The 17,361-nt window shown below is 47.1% G+C and overlaps 2 protein-coding genes across 2 annotated transcripts; one reads left to right on the top strand and one right to left on the bottom strand.

Moving 5' to 3' along the window:
* The first annotated feature begins 2,117 nt into the window (after window positions 1-2,117).
* LOC123444784 (serine/threonine-protein kinase SAPK4) lies at window positions 2,118-6,677 on the top strand. The gene is made up of 9 exons (XM_045121626.1): window positions 2,118-2,479; window positions 2,640-2,714; window positions 3,189-3,290; window positions 3,379-3,432; window positions 3,665-3,757; window positions 3,844-3,936; window positions 5,713-5,817; window positions 5,913-6,011; window positions 6,115-6,677. Exons 1-9 carry the CDS (start codon window positions 2,360-2,362, stop codon window positions 6,460-6,462), a joined length of 1,089 nt encoding a protein of 362 aa, XP_044977561.1. The 5' UTR covers window positions 2,118-2,359; the 3' UTR covers window positions 6,463-6,677.
* Window positions 6,678-10,444: 3,767 nt separating this feature from the next.
* Window positions 10,445-15,367, bottom strand: LOC123441991 (probable ion channel POLLUX). Its single transcript, XM_045118137.1, has 12 exons — window positions 14,807-15,367; window positions 14,650-14,718; window positions 13,936-14,550; window positions 13,342-13,524; window positions 13,078-13,137; window positions 12,784-12,987; window positions 12,385-12,633; window positions 12,162-12,260; window positions 11,887-12,081; window positions 11,614-11,706; window positions 11,259-11,522; window positions 10,445-11,047 (listed from the first exon to the last, which is right to left on the bottom strand). The coding sequence occupies exons 1-12, from the start codon at window positions 15,365-15,367 to the stop codon at window positions 10,829-10,831; spliced, it is 2,811 nt and encodes a 936-aa protein (XP_044974072.1). The 3' UTR covers window positions 10,445-10,828.
* Between the last annotated feature and the right edge of the window lie 1,994 nt (window positions 15,368-17,361).

Here is a 17,361-nt window from a genome sequence, read left to right as displayed (position 1 = left end):
TACTGAATCCAAATTTACACGTTCCACTGAAAAACTAGGACGTGTATAATTTAACAACGTGTATATGGACGTGTATATGAAGATATACACGTTCAAATATACACCATCCACTAGAGATGCTCTCAGGTGGCTACTACTCCCCAACCTCCCCGTGCCTATCCCGCTCCGGCTGACAAGAATGACGGATGAGAAAGGAAGGGGAGTGTGAGAACGGTTGTGACTCACAACGAGAAGGAAACGATTGAGAGATAAAGACAACATAATTGTGCGCTTATAGAATCATGGTTATGCGATTAGTTAATGGTGTCAAGTGTTATTATATTTTAAAATTATTCAGCACTATGCCAATGTATTTGGGATGCACGCTATGATCACACATGGTGCCTCATTCGATGTTTTTCTTTTTAATCTTTTCCTCAATGGTTAGTTTCAATGTCTTTGTATTTGGGCAAAATTACAAGGCTCCATGGGGTGTTTTTCATAAGGACGGACAAACTCTTCGTGTGACCATTGGATCGATGATCAAATGGTCCAAAAGTTCACGTGTCATGAAACCGTGGGAGTTGGGAGGGGCTGGAAGCACATGATATTCTTCACTTTACAATATTTTTAGGGCTTCCCTCTACAATATTATCCAGTTCACAAATCAATCGTCTGGGTTAGGATCGATTTTGACTCCTACCTAACAATATGTGTAATTTCTTGTACATATCTTATATCTTCTACTCCCTCCGTTTCTAAATATAAGTCTTTGAAGAGATTCCAGTACAAGATTACATACGGATGTATATAGACATACTTTAGAGTGTAGATTTAACCATTTTGCTTCGTATGTAGTCACCTAATAAAATCTCTTAAAAGACTTATATCTAAGAACGAAGGGAGTATAAAGCTATGGTACGTCTTTAACGTATCTAAACCTGGGAATGGTTATTAGAAAACCGGGTCTAACGGTTCGGTTATTAATTTGGGTTTGATTGGTTTTGGTTTTATTGGATTGAGCTTTTTTAGTTTGGTTTTGGTTTGGGTATGTGAAGAAACCAGTTTGGGTATAGTTGGTTATGGGTTTAAACAGTTTGGTTATAAACGGTTATAAACTATGGATCCAAACCGGTTTCTAGGCATTGGTTATGTGCAATAACAAACTATGACCGAGAACGAATATCTTTGATTCGCATGCATGTTGTAACGCACTATATAATTATGTATTATTAGGAAATACCAAATAAAAATCGAAAGTATTTGCTTGTGATTTGGCTAAGCAATTTTGTTTCAATACACTTGTTAGTGAGCTATTCAAACATGGACTTTTTTTTTGCCTTTTGATGTGTGTTGACTTTATCTCAAGGATTATTTTGTTCTCAAACTGTTGTAGATGCACTTATACCTTTTCTATCTCATTTGCTTTTTAACTTGTCAATTTGTGTAATTATATATACATTAAAGCAAATCCATAGTTATGTATTGGTTATAAACCCACGGTTATTTATTGGGTTTAAGTTGGTTTGGGTGGAAAAAATAATGGGTTTAGTTTTGGTTGGGCTGAAAATGACATCAAATGGGTATGGTTTAAGTATGATTTTGAGAGATAAATGTAGGGTATGGTTCAAGTATGAAACCATTCTCAACTTTAAACGTACCCTGAAAGAAAAAACCCAAATCAGCCGGCTATAATAAGATAAACAAAGATACGATAAAGTAGAGCCGACACACAACGCTGTGATCAGATCAGTACACCATTTATTATACCCAGTGGGATCATTCCTCCGATGGAAACAGGTATTCATAGCAGGATACTACACCAAACGGATATTTTCCCTTTCCCCCCTCTTCCTCCCTCCCCAAGAGGGAGGATATTTTTCCTCCGCTGGAACCCCCGCAGAAAAAGAACCATTTTAGTCGGACGCATCGAATCCAGCGGCGAACAGGAACCGGCCAGCCAGGCGGCAGGGCCCACGCGCCACGGTGCGTGACACGGACCCGCCGACGGCGTGGCCCACTCCACCTCCCGTCCGGCTCCTCCTCCCCCTCGCTGGCCGCGCCCCCCCTCCCCGCCTGGGGTATATAACCCCGCCCGCGACACACGCCCACGCACCGCCCCCACACACGCGCCACCGCAGACGCAACCCGCGGCACGGCCCGGCCCGGAACCAACCTACCGAACGACGCACGCCACCGCACCGCACCGCGCCCTTTCCGCCGCCGCCGTGCCCTCCGTTCCGCGGCTCCGGCCGGCCGTCGTGGGCCCCCACGGGCTACGCGGGGATCGCACGCGCGCGGGGGGAGGCCGAGGGGCAGGGGCAGGGGTGCGCGGCCGGCGACGCGTGGGGGGTGCGGCTGGAGGCGGAGGAGGGAGGGGATGGAGAAGTACGAGGCGGTGCGGGACATCGGGTCGGGCAACTTCGGGGTGGCGCGGCTGATGCGCAACCGCGAGACCCGCGAGCTCGTCGCCGTCAAGTGCATCGAGCGCGGACACCGGGTTCGTTCGCTTGTCTCCTTCCCCTCCCTCGTCCTCTCCGCTTATTTATTTTTGTCTGTGCTATACATACATGGGGGGAGTAATTGGGGCTGGCCGGCTTTGCTCGTTCGGTGGGAGGTGGATTGATTAATTGCCGTTTTGGGGGATCTGTGCACTGCAGATTGACGAGAATGTCTACAGGGAGATCATCAACCACCGCTCGCTGCGCCACCCCAACATCATCCGCTTCAAGGAGGTTCGTGGAAAAAATCGTCGACATGGCACAATTATTTTCCTCTGTTTTTTTAAACATATTTTTTTGCGTTTCTCGATGCAAATCGTTGCAAGGTTACGGGTAGGAATGGTGCGGATGATGGTTTTCTTTTTTCCTGTAAAAAAATTCTCTTAACTGCATGTAGTGAGGAATCTTTTGATTGCTACCTAATCTTTGATACTTCCCTTCCTGATTTCGCTTTACGCAAGCCACTTGTATATTTGTGTGATTTGGGGAATGGATTCGCATGTTACAGATGCATGTCGTTGAGAGACACCTTCTCCGTGGCAATTATTCACCTGAAACATAAAGGCATGCGCATCTTTCTGTTTGCATTGTAACAGCACAAACTTTTAATGGAAGAAGGAATCAGATTGTGCTTTTAGCTTTATTTACTACTAGTTCCTTATCACAGCCACACACATGATTTTAATTGTTCCGGGGGGAATTCTCCAGGTGGTACTGACGCCAACAAATCTTATGATTGTCATGGAGTTCGCAGCAGGTGGGGAGCTGTTTGAGCGGATCTGTGATCGCGGGCGGTTCAGTGAGGATGAGGTCTCGTGATTTATTCCTGACTTTTATAATCTTATTATTTTCGATTCGGGTGGAAGAGCAATATTTAATCTGGTTTTGCTTCACACAGGCAAGGTATTTCTTTCAGCAGTTGATCTGTGGTGTGAGCTACTGCCATCACATGGTATGAACACACAAGCAAGAGTATCGTTAATACTAATAGTTTACATTCAAATCAGCAACCCATTTTCCTCAAGCACAAATGACTACTGTACCTACTGTTTCAACTTTCAAGTTTCTTTTATCTTTCACGGCTGGTTTCACTGTTAACCTTCTGCAGTTGGATGTATGAGCCAAGCTCTAGTGTACTGTATTTCTATTAACTTGATTCTCGGGATGGTCTTGTCATATACCAGCAAATATGCCATAGAGATTTGAAGCTGGAGAATGTTCTCTTGGATGGCAGTGCAGCTCCACGGCTCAAAATATGTGATTTTGGCTACTCCAAGGTTGTCCCTGTACCCATGTATTGAAACTTCAAGTTATCGATGCCTGTAAATTCTCACAGAAACTGTTCTTCCCATTTCTGTACCAGTCATCAGTACTGCATTCAAGGCCCAAATCAGCAGTGGGGACACCAGCATATATTGCACCAGAGGTGCTATCCCGACGTGAGTATGATGGAAAGGTGAGTTTGTAATTTTTTATTGTTTTACATTTCTTGTATCTGGTTTCTATTATTCCTTTGCAAGATAATATGTTAGGTCATTAGAACAAACCTCTTTTCTAGGCATTGTATGTGCAAACATCTCTTTCACCTTGTGGTTTCCACATGTATAATATAGTATGCAAGTTTTGCTCATGATTTTGCTGAAAGACAAGTATTTGGGCATTTCGCCAAGCCTTTCCGAGTGGTTAAATAGTCGGGGCCTTGACACTATTTAAACTTCTTCATTGAAACCATTTAGTGAATGCACTTGCATCATGATTGTGACGTTACATATGCTTGGCCCCTCAATTTAATCAAAAGTCCGGTTGGATGACGGGCACTCCAAGGCTAAAGGAGTCCCTCCCAAAAGCTTGCATTATCCAAAAGTAGGGAAAATATTTTAGGAAATGCTTGATATTTAGCTTTATTTATTAAGTTGTGATGGACAATACATTATATTATATTTAAAAAATACCACAAATATTGGACAAACAGATCACCTGAAATTCTCTTGGCAAGCTTCTGTTTGATGAGGAGTCATTGTCAGCATGAGGTGCTGGAACATCTTCTGTTTGGTTTGTCGAGGTAAGATGTACAACAAAGGATGTTGACATCGGAAAAGTGGAGTGGGCTATTTAGTGAATGCAGACCATCCATCCACAAAATAGGTTCTTATCCTCTAGATTCTACATGTTTCTAGATATGATTCACCTTTTAACTATTCATATAGTTTTTGGATTCTATAGTTTCTTGTTTAAATCATTTTGTCGCATATAGGTAGGTAGGTTTGCCTAACAAAAGTAAGTCCAGCACGGCCCCTATCATGGCAAATTTTCTGCAGCCTACTTTCCTGCCTTGCTGTTTGCTTAGATGCACCTAGATCCACAGAACCACTGCCATACATATATGCAAGGATGTCTTATTCCAGTCCACATTGTAGGAAATGTGATGCCATGGCTTGATACAAAGATACATTGTGTAGGCATATATTATGCAAATGGTGGCTGTATTCAGTAGCTTTTCATGGGAATGGAGTACTGTTGTGTTGCCATGTTTGTTTCACTTAGTTTTGCGATGTTGGTGACTTGGTGTACACATGACTGCGGGGGTGGTGGGTGGATTCTTACACTTGACTGCTCCATAAAATGTAGCCAAAATGACATTTTGTAATTAGCACATTGTTCAGTCCAGTTATTTTGACTTAAACATTGGTATTTCTTACTGAACTTTTTGAATGTAATATGCTTATGTTAGCTGAGCTATGCTGACTGTGCTTCACATTTTCTTTCATGTTGCTGTACTGGCATGAATTATTAGTATGCTAGCACACTGAAACTTATTTTAACAATGCAAGGAACCTTTAGGCTAAATAGAATAGTGAAACAACAGAACAGAAATGCACCAAATGAAAGTGATTCAGCAATCAAGCATAAGTGCCATCAGGATGCCTTATCTTGACACTGCAGAGCCAACACAATTTTCCTGTGCGGTTACCGAATCTGAAGTTTAGCATCCACAGCAAACCATGTCAATCATATAGTCACATAACATTTTGTCAGATGTTGGCCCTGAACTTTGTAAGTCATCCTAATGGATATTAGTTAGTACTCCCTCTGTAAAGAAATAAAAGAGCGTTTAGATCACTAAAAAGTAGTTATCTAAATAATCTTATATTTGTTTATGGAGGGAGTATCTAGTTATATGAGAGTATTGTTCAGCTATACTCATTAGCTGCAATGGATCTTGTTAATGTAGCTTGCAGATGTGTGGTCTTGTGGGGTGACTCTTTACGTCATGCTTGTGGGAGGCTACCCATTTGAAGACCAGGATGACCCGAAGAATATACGCAAGACCATTCAGGTGACGATCTATAACTACATGACATACTATTATGGCCTGCAGTATTTCCTTTTGCACCTCACCTGACCCTCGTCATGACCACTCTTCATCCACAGCGAATAATGTCTGTGCAATACACTATACCTGATCATGTCCACATATCCACGGAATGCAGACAGCTTATGGCCAGTATCTTTGTTAACGTCCCATCGAAGGTAATGACCTCAATCTGTATCTTCTGCCTTATCCTTTTAGGAAGCCACCCTGTTCCATAGCAAGTGACATCGCATTGATGTTGATAATTTGAATGCTGTTCAGAGAATCACGATGAGGGAAATAAAGAGCCACCCGTGGTTCTTGAAGAACCTGCCAAGGGAGCTCACTGAGACGGCGCAGGGCATGTACTACAGGAGGGATAACGCCGTGCCTTCTTTCTCGGAGCAGACCTCAGAGGAAATCATGAAGATTGTCCAGGAGGCAAGGACCATGCCGAAGTCATCCAGGCCAAGCTATGGTTGGGGCGACGACGGTTCAGACGACGAGGAAGAGAAGGAAGGGGAAGACCGACCAGAAGAGAGGGAGGAGGAGGAGGACGAGTACGACAAGAGGGTCAAGGAGGTCCATGCAAGCGGAGAGCTCCGCATGAGCTCGCTACGCATATCATGAAAGTATGCGGAGTAAGTTACCTGTAGATAATCGGGCTATCGTGGGACTTGTGCGCTCAGTTGGGTAATGCAATTTTTGCTGGAAGTTTGCTTCTCTTTGGTTTTGGTTCCTGTAACGTAATTTACATGGGACAAAGGGGGCTTGATGAATGCTGTAATATTTGGCTCTTGACAGAGGAAAACTTATGTACATATAAAGCGTATGCTTGTACTCCCCGTGACAGTGAGAAACCCAGTCCATCCAGAGGTTCGTGTTTAAAAGAATAAATTATTGCCGACGCATTCTGTGGTTCGCCCTAAAACCGGCAGTTTCTGTTGTAGGTGGGGAAGTAGGGACAATTTTTTTTGACCTTTTACCTTAACATATTTCAGAATTGACCTTACATTTGAAAAAAGTTCGAATCTGACCTCTTTTGGTGAAGCCAACATCCTGACGTCTAGGTTGCATGGGATACGTCAAGGTTGGTACCAGACGTCAGGGTCCTGGACCAAACGCCAAGGACACTGGCGTCTGGTACCAGACGTCAAGGACCTTGACGTCTGGCTGGCATGGCACAGATTATAAAAAAACATTTGTATGATCTGCTGAGAGTAGACGCCAGGGTCCCTGGTGTTTGATACCAGACGGCAGGGTCCCTGGCGTCTGGTATCAAGCCACGTCAAAGACTCAACGGATCAGCCGGTCAAGCCAGCCCGTACCAGACGTCAGGGACCTTGACGACTCCCAAAGGGATGTTGGCGTCATTAAAAGAGGTCAGATTTGATATATTTTTTTAAAGTAAGGTCAGTTTCGAAATTTCTTAACGCAAAAGGTCAAAACAAAAAAATCGGCCGGGAAGTAGCAGGATCAGTGCCTGAAGTGGTCCTTACTAAAAGGAAGCGTTCTTTACTTGCAATGCCAGGCGCAAGCAAGTCGCGTTTGTAAATGCCACTGGCACCACCAGTGTGGGAGTTAGGTGGATACACCCTCTTGAGAATGTCCCTTGGCTACTTTTGGTATAACAGACAGTTAGCAGCACCAACCCATCCTCAACTGAACCGATACCAAATACTCCTACCAGTAGGTGCAGCCATCTCCACACGCTGTGATGACCGCAAGCACCAACTACACATACGGCTCCTAAACTGGTATCATGGGCACTCGTCTTTCTTTTCTCAGCTTTTCAGGGACACGCAAGGGTTCAAACCTTGTTTTGTGTCTCGACAGTCAACGAGCTAGCACCATCACCTAGCTCCGACGATATGCTTTCTAGCACGGAGATGCTCTATTTCACAGTTGCTTGATTTGCAACGAAATTTAACAAGTCTAAGGAGAAAGTAAGAGCAACTCTAATGGGTCGGCGCGGATATAAAAGTCGGCCCAACGTGCCAACCCAAACGGACACGCGCCCGCCTGACGTCCGCCTGGCGACCCATTTTCAATCTAATTTTAAGCTGGATTTGCGTCAGCGCGGACACAGAAGGACGAGCCTACTACTCTTTCCGGGCCCGCCGGTTGGTGGCATCCATCACCATTTCCCCAAAAAAACTATCCCGCCCGCGCGCGCTCCCGCCCCATGCCCGCTATGGACGACGACCTCGACCTCGACGCCGCCGCCGGCCTCGCCTCCCTCGCCTCGTCCGGCAAAGGCAAGTTTCGCGCCCCCCGGAAAGCCGCCGCGCCGAAGCCGAAGAAGGTGTTGACGCCCGAACAACGGGCAAAGGAGTCTGCAAAGAGGAAGGACCGGAGGCACGTGGTGGACGCGAGGGATGAAGCCATCGCGGCGGCCGCCGCCACCTCCACCGCGCAGTAGCAGGTCACCAACGCCCGTGTCGCGGCGGCAACGAGGGAGGTGCTCTGCATGCTGGGGTTAAACCCTAGCCAGCACGGCCTCGCTAACGCCGCTGTGGCCGCCGCGGTCAGCACCGGCTCATCCGCCTTCCCTCGGACGGTGCTGCCTGACTCGCCCGACGCGTCGGCTTGCCACCCGGTACCCGGCTTCCACGTCTACCCGCAGGCCTCCCGCCTCTTAGGGGAATGCTCGCCCGAGGTGAGCATGGTCGCGCCTTCCACGCCCGCGCCAGCGCCCATCGACCCCAACGCCACACCGGTGGCCGCTGGCTCGTCAGCCGGAGGCGCGAGAAAACGCGCGCGACAGACGCCAGCCGACCAGCTGCCGGACGCGCGTAACCTGTTTGATGAAATGCCAGCCGCCGGCGACGACGACTACATGCAGAACATGATCTTCGAGGGTGGTGCGCAGGCCCCAGGCTTCGATCCCGACGAGACACAAAGTCAGGATGGCCGAGGGCCGTTCACGCCGCCCGCTGGCTACAATGAAGATCAGGCTGCCTTCATGCGTGATCAGGTCGGCCTGGACCTGGACGGCTTCCCTCTCGACCATGAGTTCCCGGAGGACTATGGGCTAGAGGAAGAGGACGAGTACGCCATCGAAGCGGAGCCTTTGTTTGAGGACGAGCTCGCCAACCAAGCCGACAGGCCGAAGCCGAAGCGCAAGAGCAAGCGGACCAAGGCATACACGACGGCCGAGGACAAGTTTCTTTGCGAGTGTTGGAGAGACATTGGGCAAGACCCCAAGACGGGCGCCGAACAAAAGCATTCAACCTTTTGGATTCGTGTTCACCATGAGTTCCATGAGCGCAAGAAGTTTCCGTCGTATCAAATAGTAAGCGTGCGCGGGTGGGTGTCCATTTCGAAGCGTTGGAGGGTGATCCAACAAGAGTGCAACAAGTTTTGTGCCACTCTTGAGAGCGTCAAGGCCCGCCCTTGAGCGGCATCGGCATGCAAGACATGGTATGCTAGCAAGCCGCCCTCTCTTTTGTGTCATCAAGTTTATGCTTGGGTGTTCGTTTGCATATCATTTTTGCCAATATGCTTGCATGAAATACATTTGTAGGCATTTCAAGCTTTGGAGGCATTCAAGGTCCAACAACAATGGAAAGTCCTTCAACCTCTTCCATTGCTTTAGGGTGATCAAAGACGAGGAGAAGTTCAAGGCGCAATATGCCGCCCTCAAGTCGCGTGGTGGGAAGCAAGCCGTGGGGGAGGTTGGGGATGGCGAGAAGGCTCGGCCGCGGGGGAAGACCAACTCCAAGAAGGAGGACAAGCGGGACGCGGCATCGGTCGCCTTGATCGCAACCGTGAAGGGCATGATCACCAAGGACTCAAGGGAGGAGAAGCGCCGGCAAGAAAGAGAAGAGCAAATGAACGCCTTCTTGGAGATCCAAAGGAGGAGGCTTGACATTGAAGGCGGAGAAGCAAGCACAGATGCTTGAGATGGAGACGGAAAAGCAAGCCAAGATGCTAGAGATCGAAGTCGCCAACGCCAAGACCAAGGTCAAAGAAATGGCTCTCGCGAGCATGATGACCGGGGTGGAGATCATGAAGGTGGATCTCAACACCATGTCGCCAAGGAAGAGGTCGTGGTTCGAGAAGATGCAGGTCGACATGCTTAAGTTCGACGTCGAGTGATCTATGGTGGTGAGCGCCATCTTTTTTGGATGCCGGCAGGTGTGCTGGCATGACCACAGGGCCGCGATAGCGTGGTCGAACTCAAGTCCCACCCTTTTTGTGTGCTGGCATGTGTGCCGGCCGGCTAGCGAGCGCCATCTTTTGACATGGTGCCGGTATAAGACATGGCCGTTGGCATGATCGGCCGCGGGTCTTTTTTTTTAATGTTGATTGCGGACATGAAATGGATCGACGCGTTGGACGCACTGTCGATCTAAATCTAAAATAGGACGGACGCCGGACAGGCGGCCAACCCAAACGGACAAAAAGCGAACAAATTCGTCGTCCGTTTGGATCGGTCGGTTGGGTTGCTCTAAAAAAGAACCAAGATGCACTGTGCAGAAGTACACCTATGGTTGGATAGCATCACAGGGAGCCTTCACAGGCTACACTGCATGTCCCTCTTTCTTGGAACATCGACACAGCATAGCGAAAGTAAAAAAACATATGTCTAGACAGAATTACAGGAGCCTTCACATAATACACTGCATGCCCTCTTTCCTTTGAACATCGACACAGCATGGATTCAATAATTAGCTGCGAGCTTACATAATACAACATGAATCACAAGCTATTCCTACTGCATTGACCCACTGTACTGCTTATTTACTCATCAGCAACAATCTCAGGCTGGGGCGCCAAAGTTATCTACGTCCCGAACTGAATGCTACGGAGACGACAGGAATCAACATGTTACAGTGCTAATGGCCTGGGCGAGATCACGACTGTACTTCCACATATGTTTTGCCCAGTTATCATTTCTATCAGCTAGCATGGATTAGTATTGTACTACTATTATTACTATCATGGTATACACTTGCGCTTCCAAAAAAGTGAGATGACATTGTAAAACTAGTCAGTCACCTTTCGCAATCACAACAAACACATCGTCTAGAGACCACTTCTTAATCTCTGACTTGTGTTCTGGATTAATGATTGCCTCATCGGTGTTGGCGAGCCGGTAGCCGATCACAATCTCGTCTCTCTCACGAGCCCTCACCATTATGTCCAGGAAACTCAATTCCTCTTGCTCGTACAGGTAAAACTCAGCCGACCTTATGCACATCTCGTTGCCCTACAACATAGGATTACCACGGTCAGATGAGATCTAAGGCAAGTCACTGGGTAGTTAACTTTAAAAACTATCATCTGGTGCGTCATTAAATAGAGATACTTCAAGTCATTGTTAGCTGGGAAGTGTGGCTTGTACACATAATAGATTGTGGAAGAAGCATGTTATTGCAATATTAAAGCACAATCCAAATCATGTCGTAATTAGATAGTACCTCCTCAGCAAAAAGTTCCTCGAGAACTCTGTTGATTTGCTTGTCTTCTGCTACCATTGCTAATGCCATACTGACAAGTTCATTTGACAGGACATAATCGCTGATTTTGGAGACAGATACAAGGTTTCTAGTTCTTGAGTCCAGTATCTCACTGATTATTATTGATTTGTCCGATGCATGCTGCATCTTCCGAATCCAGGAGCTGTGAGAGAAGCCATTGTGATGTAGAGGTGATTTTGACTCCTTTGACGGAAGACGTTTGGACTACAGAAGAAGGTATACATCAGTAATGCGGTGGTCATCTACCTGCGCACTGTCAGTAATATATGCTACAGCCAGGCTGCTTGTTGCTCACCTGAACGTCACGAATTAGAAGAAGTGTAGCTAAGGACCGTGAATCTGATTGTACAATGGAGTCCTCCACCGACTCATCTGCAAGAATTAAAATCTGTGGTTTCAAAGTTAGCAATGGGTGTATTTCAGCATAGGTAAACCGAGAGTAGAAGAAATGCAAGCCAAGATGATTAACTAATTTGGACCACATTGACGGTTTCATAAAAACAATCATTGTTTGAATAGAACGTTCAGAGTATACTATATTTGTCTCTATGATAGGGCATATACTCACAGAATCAAAGGTCTCAAGAGGCAAGCTTTCTAGGTGCCGCCTGATGACAGCATTCCCTTCTTTGTGCACAAGTTTAATGTTTGTTAGTCCAAGAATATCCATACCACCGTCAGTCAGTTTTGTCTCCCTCGCCTTCTCTGGCACCTCATTGAACATCCACAATTCAGAACCTGGAGCAAGAAATGCTTCTAGAACCTACACAACAGCACCAACATTCATATCCAAAATGTGCGTAAATGTACATCGATCCAGGCAAAATGTGCAGGTTAACTTACCATTATCATATCGTGGATGTCACGTCGCCAACCACAGAACAAGATTTTCTCTGGATATTTAGGAGGGGTGGGAACATTAGGTAGAAAGCCCTTATGCACCTGGCAAGAAATAACATTGATCAAATAAAAATCTAACTGAATAGGATATTTTTTATCTGGGCAGTATGACTGGCTTGATGAGAGTTGGTACGAAGAGACTAAAAGCATAGCTCAGAAAATTAACCTCTGGTAGAGGAGCAGGTGCATAAGTATCATCATCTTCGGCTATAACAAGGATCTCATCACCTTCTCTTAAAACATAATCATCATCCGGATTCATTAATATACTTCCAAATCTTGACGCAAGCTTCACTCCGCAGGGCACAGCATCAGGGAATGAGATTAACACATCCCCAAACCGCATGCCATCCAATTCTGGCCATCTTTTTATATAGAATTCTGCATTTTCAAATCCCAAAATATCCTCCCATATCTGCAAATGAATATGGTGGGTTACCAATCATGGAGATACATCCCGGGCAAAAATACAGAAACGAACAGCATTGCAGTTTCGTATGCCAGGCTCAAAGATTTTGTTTCTTTTCTTTCTTACTGCAGAACCAAGTGTTACATTGAAATGTACCTGTGCCAAGCCAGGTTGGAGTGCACACTGTATCATCAAACGTCCAATGACATCATGGGCAACAACTGTTTCAATTAGTTCGCCTCCAACCAATTTCACTAAAGGTTCATTGTCAAGGTCACTCATCTCTACAACAATATGCCCCCTTAAGCCCTCTTTTACTCCAGTCAGGCTCAGTACGACACGCAAAGCTCGTGCATCACTCTGGGGATAATGGAAAAAATGAACGTGAGCAAATAATTATATGAGCTGCTAACCCCAAAATAGTAAAGGTGGGTAGAAGAAAACACTAACTTGGTCTGCATTTTCATCAGATGCTAAGACAATAATAGCACGCGCTTTGGAAACAGAAACCTGTGGGGAGGAAATGACATTTCAGATCTAAAATATAAGAGAGATTTACATAATACTCCCTCCGTACAAAATATAAGACGTTTTTTGATACTCCCTTTGTATCAAAAAACGTCTTATATTTTGATACAGAGGGAGTACATAGCATGAGAAGAAACCATCGGAGGAGTGTATTGATAGTGGAAGACCAGAAGAATATCTTGGTACCTTCTTTAGATCTGCTAGGATTAGAGGGCTGCCGCTTCTACATATTACAGATGTTCCCATGAAGTCAAATCCTAGCTTTCCTATGTCCATCTCCATCTCTTCCTTGTCTCTTTCTGCCAGAACAACAACTACACCACCACCAATACTTTTATTCGCTATAGCTAGCTGCTTCAGAAGAGAGCCCTGCTCCACACAGTGAAAAAAGAAGTAAGACAGTTGATCAAGCAAGCAAATAAACTTCAGTGCTCGGTGCACAACTTCCTTCAGTAAGATTGGAGGATAATGTACAAAACAAAGTGCACAGAGTGACTAAAAATGGTGAAAAAAGACAAACATTTAACTTCGGAAGTTGGATTGTCTAAACTGAAATTTAAAATACAGAATTAAGTCTTAAAAGCTTAATGTGCGTTGAATCCTTGAAAATAAAATCCTACTACAAGTCAGCATGCATAACATTTCTTACAAGCCTACTTCAGAGATGCACTACTAGGGGATCGTCAAGTTCTATGATAGCACGCTTTACTAAGTTATCTACTGCCTGACTGATTTGTTACTTATTATTGATACTAAAGCAATATTTCACCAGAACATTACCAGCTTGTCGCTCCATCCGAGGATTAGTATATGGTTGACCTCTATCACCTCACTTTTCCCCTTACGCCAGGAATCTACCTTCTCCGATATCGCATCTGACACAAGCCCGAGCATCGTGGCAAACACCAGCATGCCACCGGCGCTAATCGACACGGACACAATCCTTGGACCCAGGCCAACCTGGTCAGCATGGTTTCCTGAATCTGCCACAAAAGTCCAAGAAAGCCAAATAGCCTCCAGGAACCCACTGCCACTAACAGAATACAGCGCAATGCCGCCCGAGGCGATGAGAATTACAGTGGCGATCAGGAGGGCGAGCAGCTTAGCATACGGATGCCCTGAGAAGAACACATCAACCTTGTAAGCGATCCGCTTCTCGAGAGGCACTTCTTCCTCGGTACTTCTCGTCCTACTGGAATTTTCTTTCTTCCGTCGCAGCTGCTCAGCGTATTTAAAAAGGAATATCGGTATTGCCAGAGCAAGCATCGGAGCTAATTTCCAGCTCTCGGAGGTAACAAACCCTGAACCAGGGTCCCCCAGAACCCAGGATGTCTCAGCAGTTTCCTCACTGTCCACAGCATCAGCACCACCACCACTGCATGATCTGATCTTCTTCTGTAAAAATGCAAGTGCTTATAAGCTGTCAGCGACACCAGTTATGTTGAAACTAACTAGCACCACACAAATTTTGACAGGTGAAATAGGGTAGGTAACCTGGAGCCCCAACACTTTCATCCACTGCCAGAAGGCCAGGGAAGAGCTTGTGGCGGTTACGACCAGCAACTGCAGCAATTAATTCACGGGGGAAATGGACCAGAATAGTAAGTCAGCTGCTACAAAAAAGGCTGGAGCTTTAAATGGCGTCGCTTACGAGCAGGAGGCAGTACGGGGAGAGATCGAATCGGCGGGCGCGCGTGGGGGGCGGCGGCGGCGGCGAGAGCGGCCTCCTCTCCCCGAGCAGCGCGGACTGCTTGACCACGGAGGCCAGCGACTTCTCCTCGTCCCGCTGCGAGGCCGCCACCCTCCGCGTGGTGGCGGGGTTGCCGCTAGGGTTCCGACGGGCGGCGGAGGCGGGCGGCGGCGTCTGCTGCTGGCGCGGCGGGCGCGGGCGCGAGGCGTGCGGGCCGAGGAAGGACGGGTAGCACCAGTCGCGGTCGAGCACGCCGGCGTTGGGCGCCGCGTGGGAGGGGTCGTCCACGGCGACGGTGAGCCGGCCCGGCACCGGCGGGAGGGCGGCGACCGCCGCCGAGGAGCGGCGAGCGAGGATGCCGCCGTCCCTCCCGCCCCGTCTTATCTCGGCGGATGCGGCGGCGGAGCCGGAGATGGTGCGCGATTTGGCGAGCTGCGGCCGCTGCGTGCGCGGGGCCGGGTCGTCGGCGCCGGCCGCCCGGCCGGCGCCGGGGTCCGCCTCGCCGCCGTCGCTCTCCGCCATTAGCAGCAGCGGAGCTCGAGCTCCCCTCCTCTCCCCACCTCCGGCGCTGGCCCAGCTGGTGGCAGTAGTAACAAGCCACTCCGCGGGATTCCACTTTAACCACGTGATTAGTTATCCCGGCGACCCCCGGACAGGATCAGCGGACCGTGGCTAGTGGTGCGGCCCCACCTGTCATCCGCCGTGGACGGCTAGTTGACCGTGACCGTGACCGTGGAGTGGAGCGGGCGGGGCAGCGGCGGCATGCCGTAGCTAGCTCGGCGGAGGTGGTAAAAACAACCGCGGGAGATGAAGGAGGCGCAGGCGCCCGTCAAAGAAAAAGAAAAAAAGGAAGGAGGCGCAGGCGGCGATCGTGGCGCCGTGGCGGAGGCAGCGCACGTGCGGCGCGCGTGGGCAGCCGCAAAGGAAGCCGGAGCCCAACACCAACAGCGATCTGATCTCTCCCTTTTCATCCCGCGCGTCATGTGAAGCCGGTGGGAGGTGGGGCGATCTGCTCCGTCCGTCGCCCCACTTGGTGGCGAGGGTGCCGGGATCGTGGCCGTCCGGCGGTGAATCGCCGGACCGGACGAAACTTTGCCGCCCATGTTGTTATTGTGTAGGAAAAATAGAAGGAAGTTTAGTGGTAGTAGTACTATAATAACTGGTTGAGCTGGCAGTGTAAATTTTCCTTTGTGTTGGCATGAAGAGCATGTGGGCGTGCGTTGTTAATTCCGGAGCAGAACTTTCCATCCCTGATTGGAGCAGTGATTCGTTTCCTGGTTATTGCAGCGGCTCGTATGGCACGGCAACAGAGCACATGTCCTGGTCTCACTTTGAGCCTGCTCGCTTTCTTGCTAGCCTAACCAGCATCCAAGGAGCACCCAAGTTTTCTTTTTTGAGCTGGACTAGTAAACATGCCCGTACAAACGCACGTCTTGATCAAAACAGCCCATTAAATTTAATATGAGTATTGAATTCTGAATTATATTCTAGAAATTTCGAAAAAAATGATAGAATACTATGGCATGATGATCTCTGCCTCTCGAAAGGTCATGTTTAATACAAACCCCATTACTCATCATTTTACTATGCTATGTGAGGTTTAATCAGACCAAAAAAGAATCTAACCCATTTAAAAATCACAAAACTATGGTAAAGATTTCAGAAAGTTTTCTTGGGTTAAGGTAAAAGAAAAATGTGGGAATGTGAAAGAACGGATCTAAAGTGGACAACATATTGAATTAATGTGAAGATAACAATGGGAATCTAACTTTCAGTTCTAAAAATTATAAACTGTGTAATCTGAAACATGCAAAATACGTAATATAAAAAGTGTTAGTTCTATAGAGCGACCGAAATGGCGGCAGCACCCACATCCTCGCCGGCTACGACTGGACTCTCATGTCCCCGCCTGTTGCGGACGCACTCGGTACCCGTGTCAGTGCATAGTGGAATTGAGACTTCCGCATCCTCAACGGTGGTAGGAACCCGCGCTTCTCCCCATTATTAATAATCCCGTTTTCTGGACCAACCATTAGAAAAACATAATATCAATTAAACAAACGGTTCACTTTTATCCAAGTCTATTCAGAGTACAAGTACTTACCTCAGCCTTTAGAGGATGTCTATATCTGATTGGGTTTGATGCATGGACTTCTAATCTCCTTGCCAATCTTCCTCTTTATTGTTAGCAGTCCTAATTTTCATGTCTCACTTTAAACTCTTCGTACTGCGATTCTATCTTGTTTGAGGCCAAACTTCTCTACATTCACATGAGTATTTAGAGCTACAATTAAACTGAGAAAGCAATTGCACAAAATGATAGAAATATAAATGATACATTTCTGAATACATATCAATCTAGTCCTTAGTAATGACCATATCAGTTACTATATTTAGATGGCAACTGAGGTATATCATGACGTTATAGGGGAAAAAGATCGCAAACTGCAAACGCAAAATGCTTAAGTTTCCATGGTAACCGGAGTGACCCATCCTATGTGTAATTAAGCTTCAAA

The sequence above is a fragment of the Hordeum vulgare genome, chromosome 3H (genome assembly GCF_904849725.1).
Source record: "Hordeum vulgare subsp. vulgare chromosome 3H, MorexV3_pseudomolecules_assembly, whole genome shotgun sequence".
Classification (NCBI taxonomy): domain Eukaryota; kingdom Viridiplantae; phylum Streptophyta; class Magnoliopsida; order Poales; family Poaceae; genus Hordeum; species Hordeum vulgare.
This window is presented reverse-complemented; position numbering and strand designations above follow the sequence as displayed.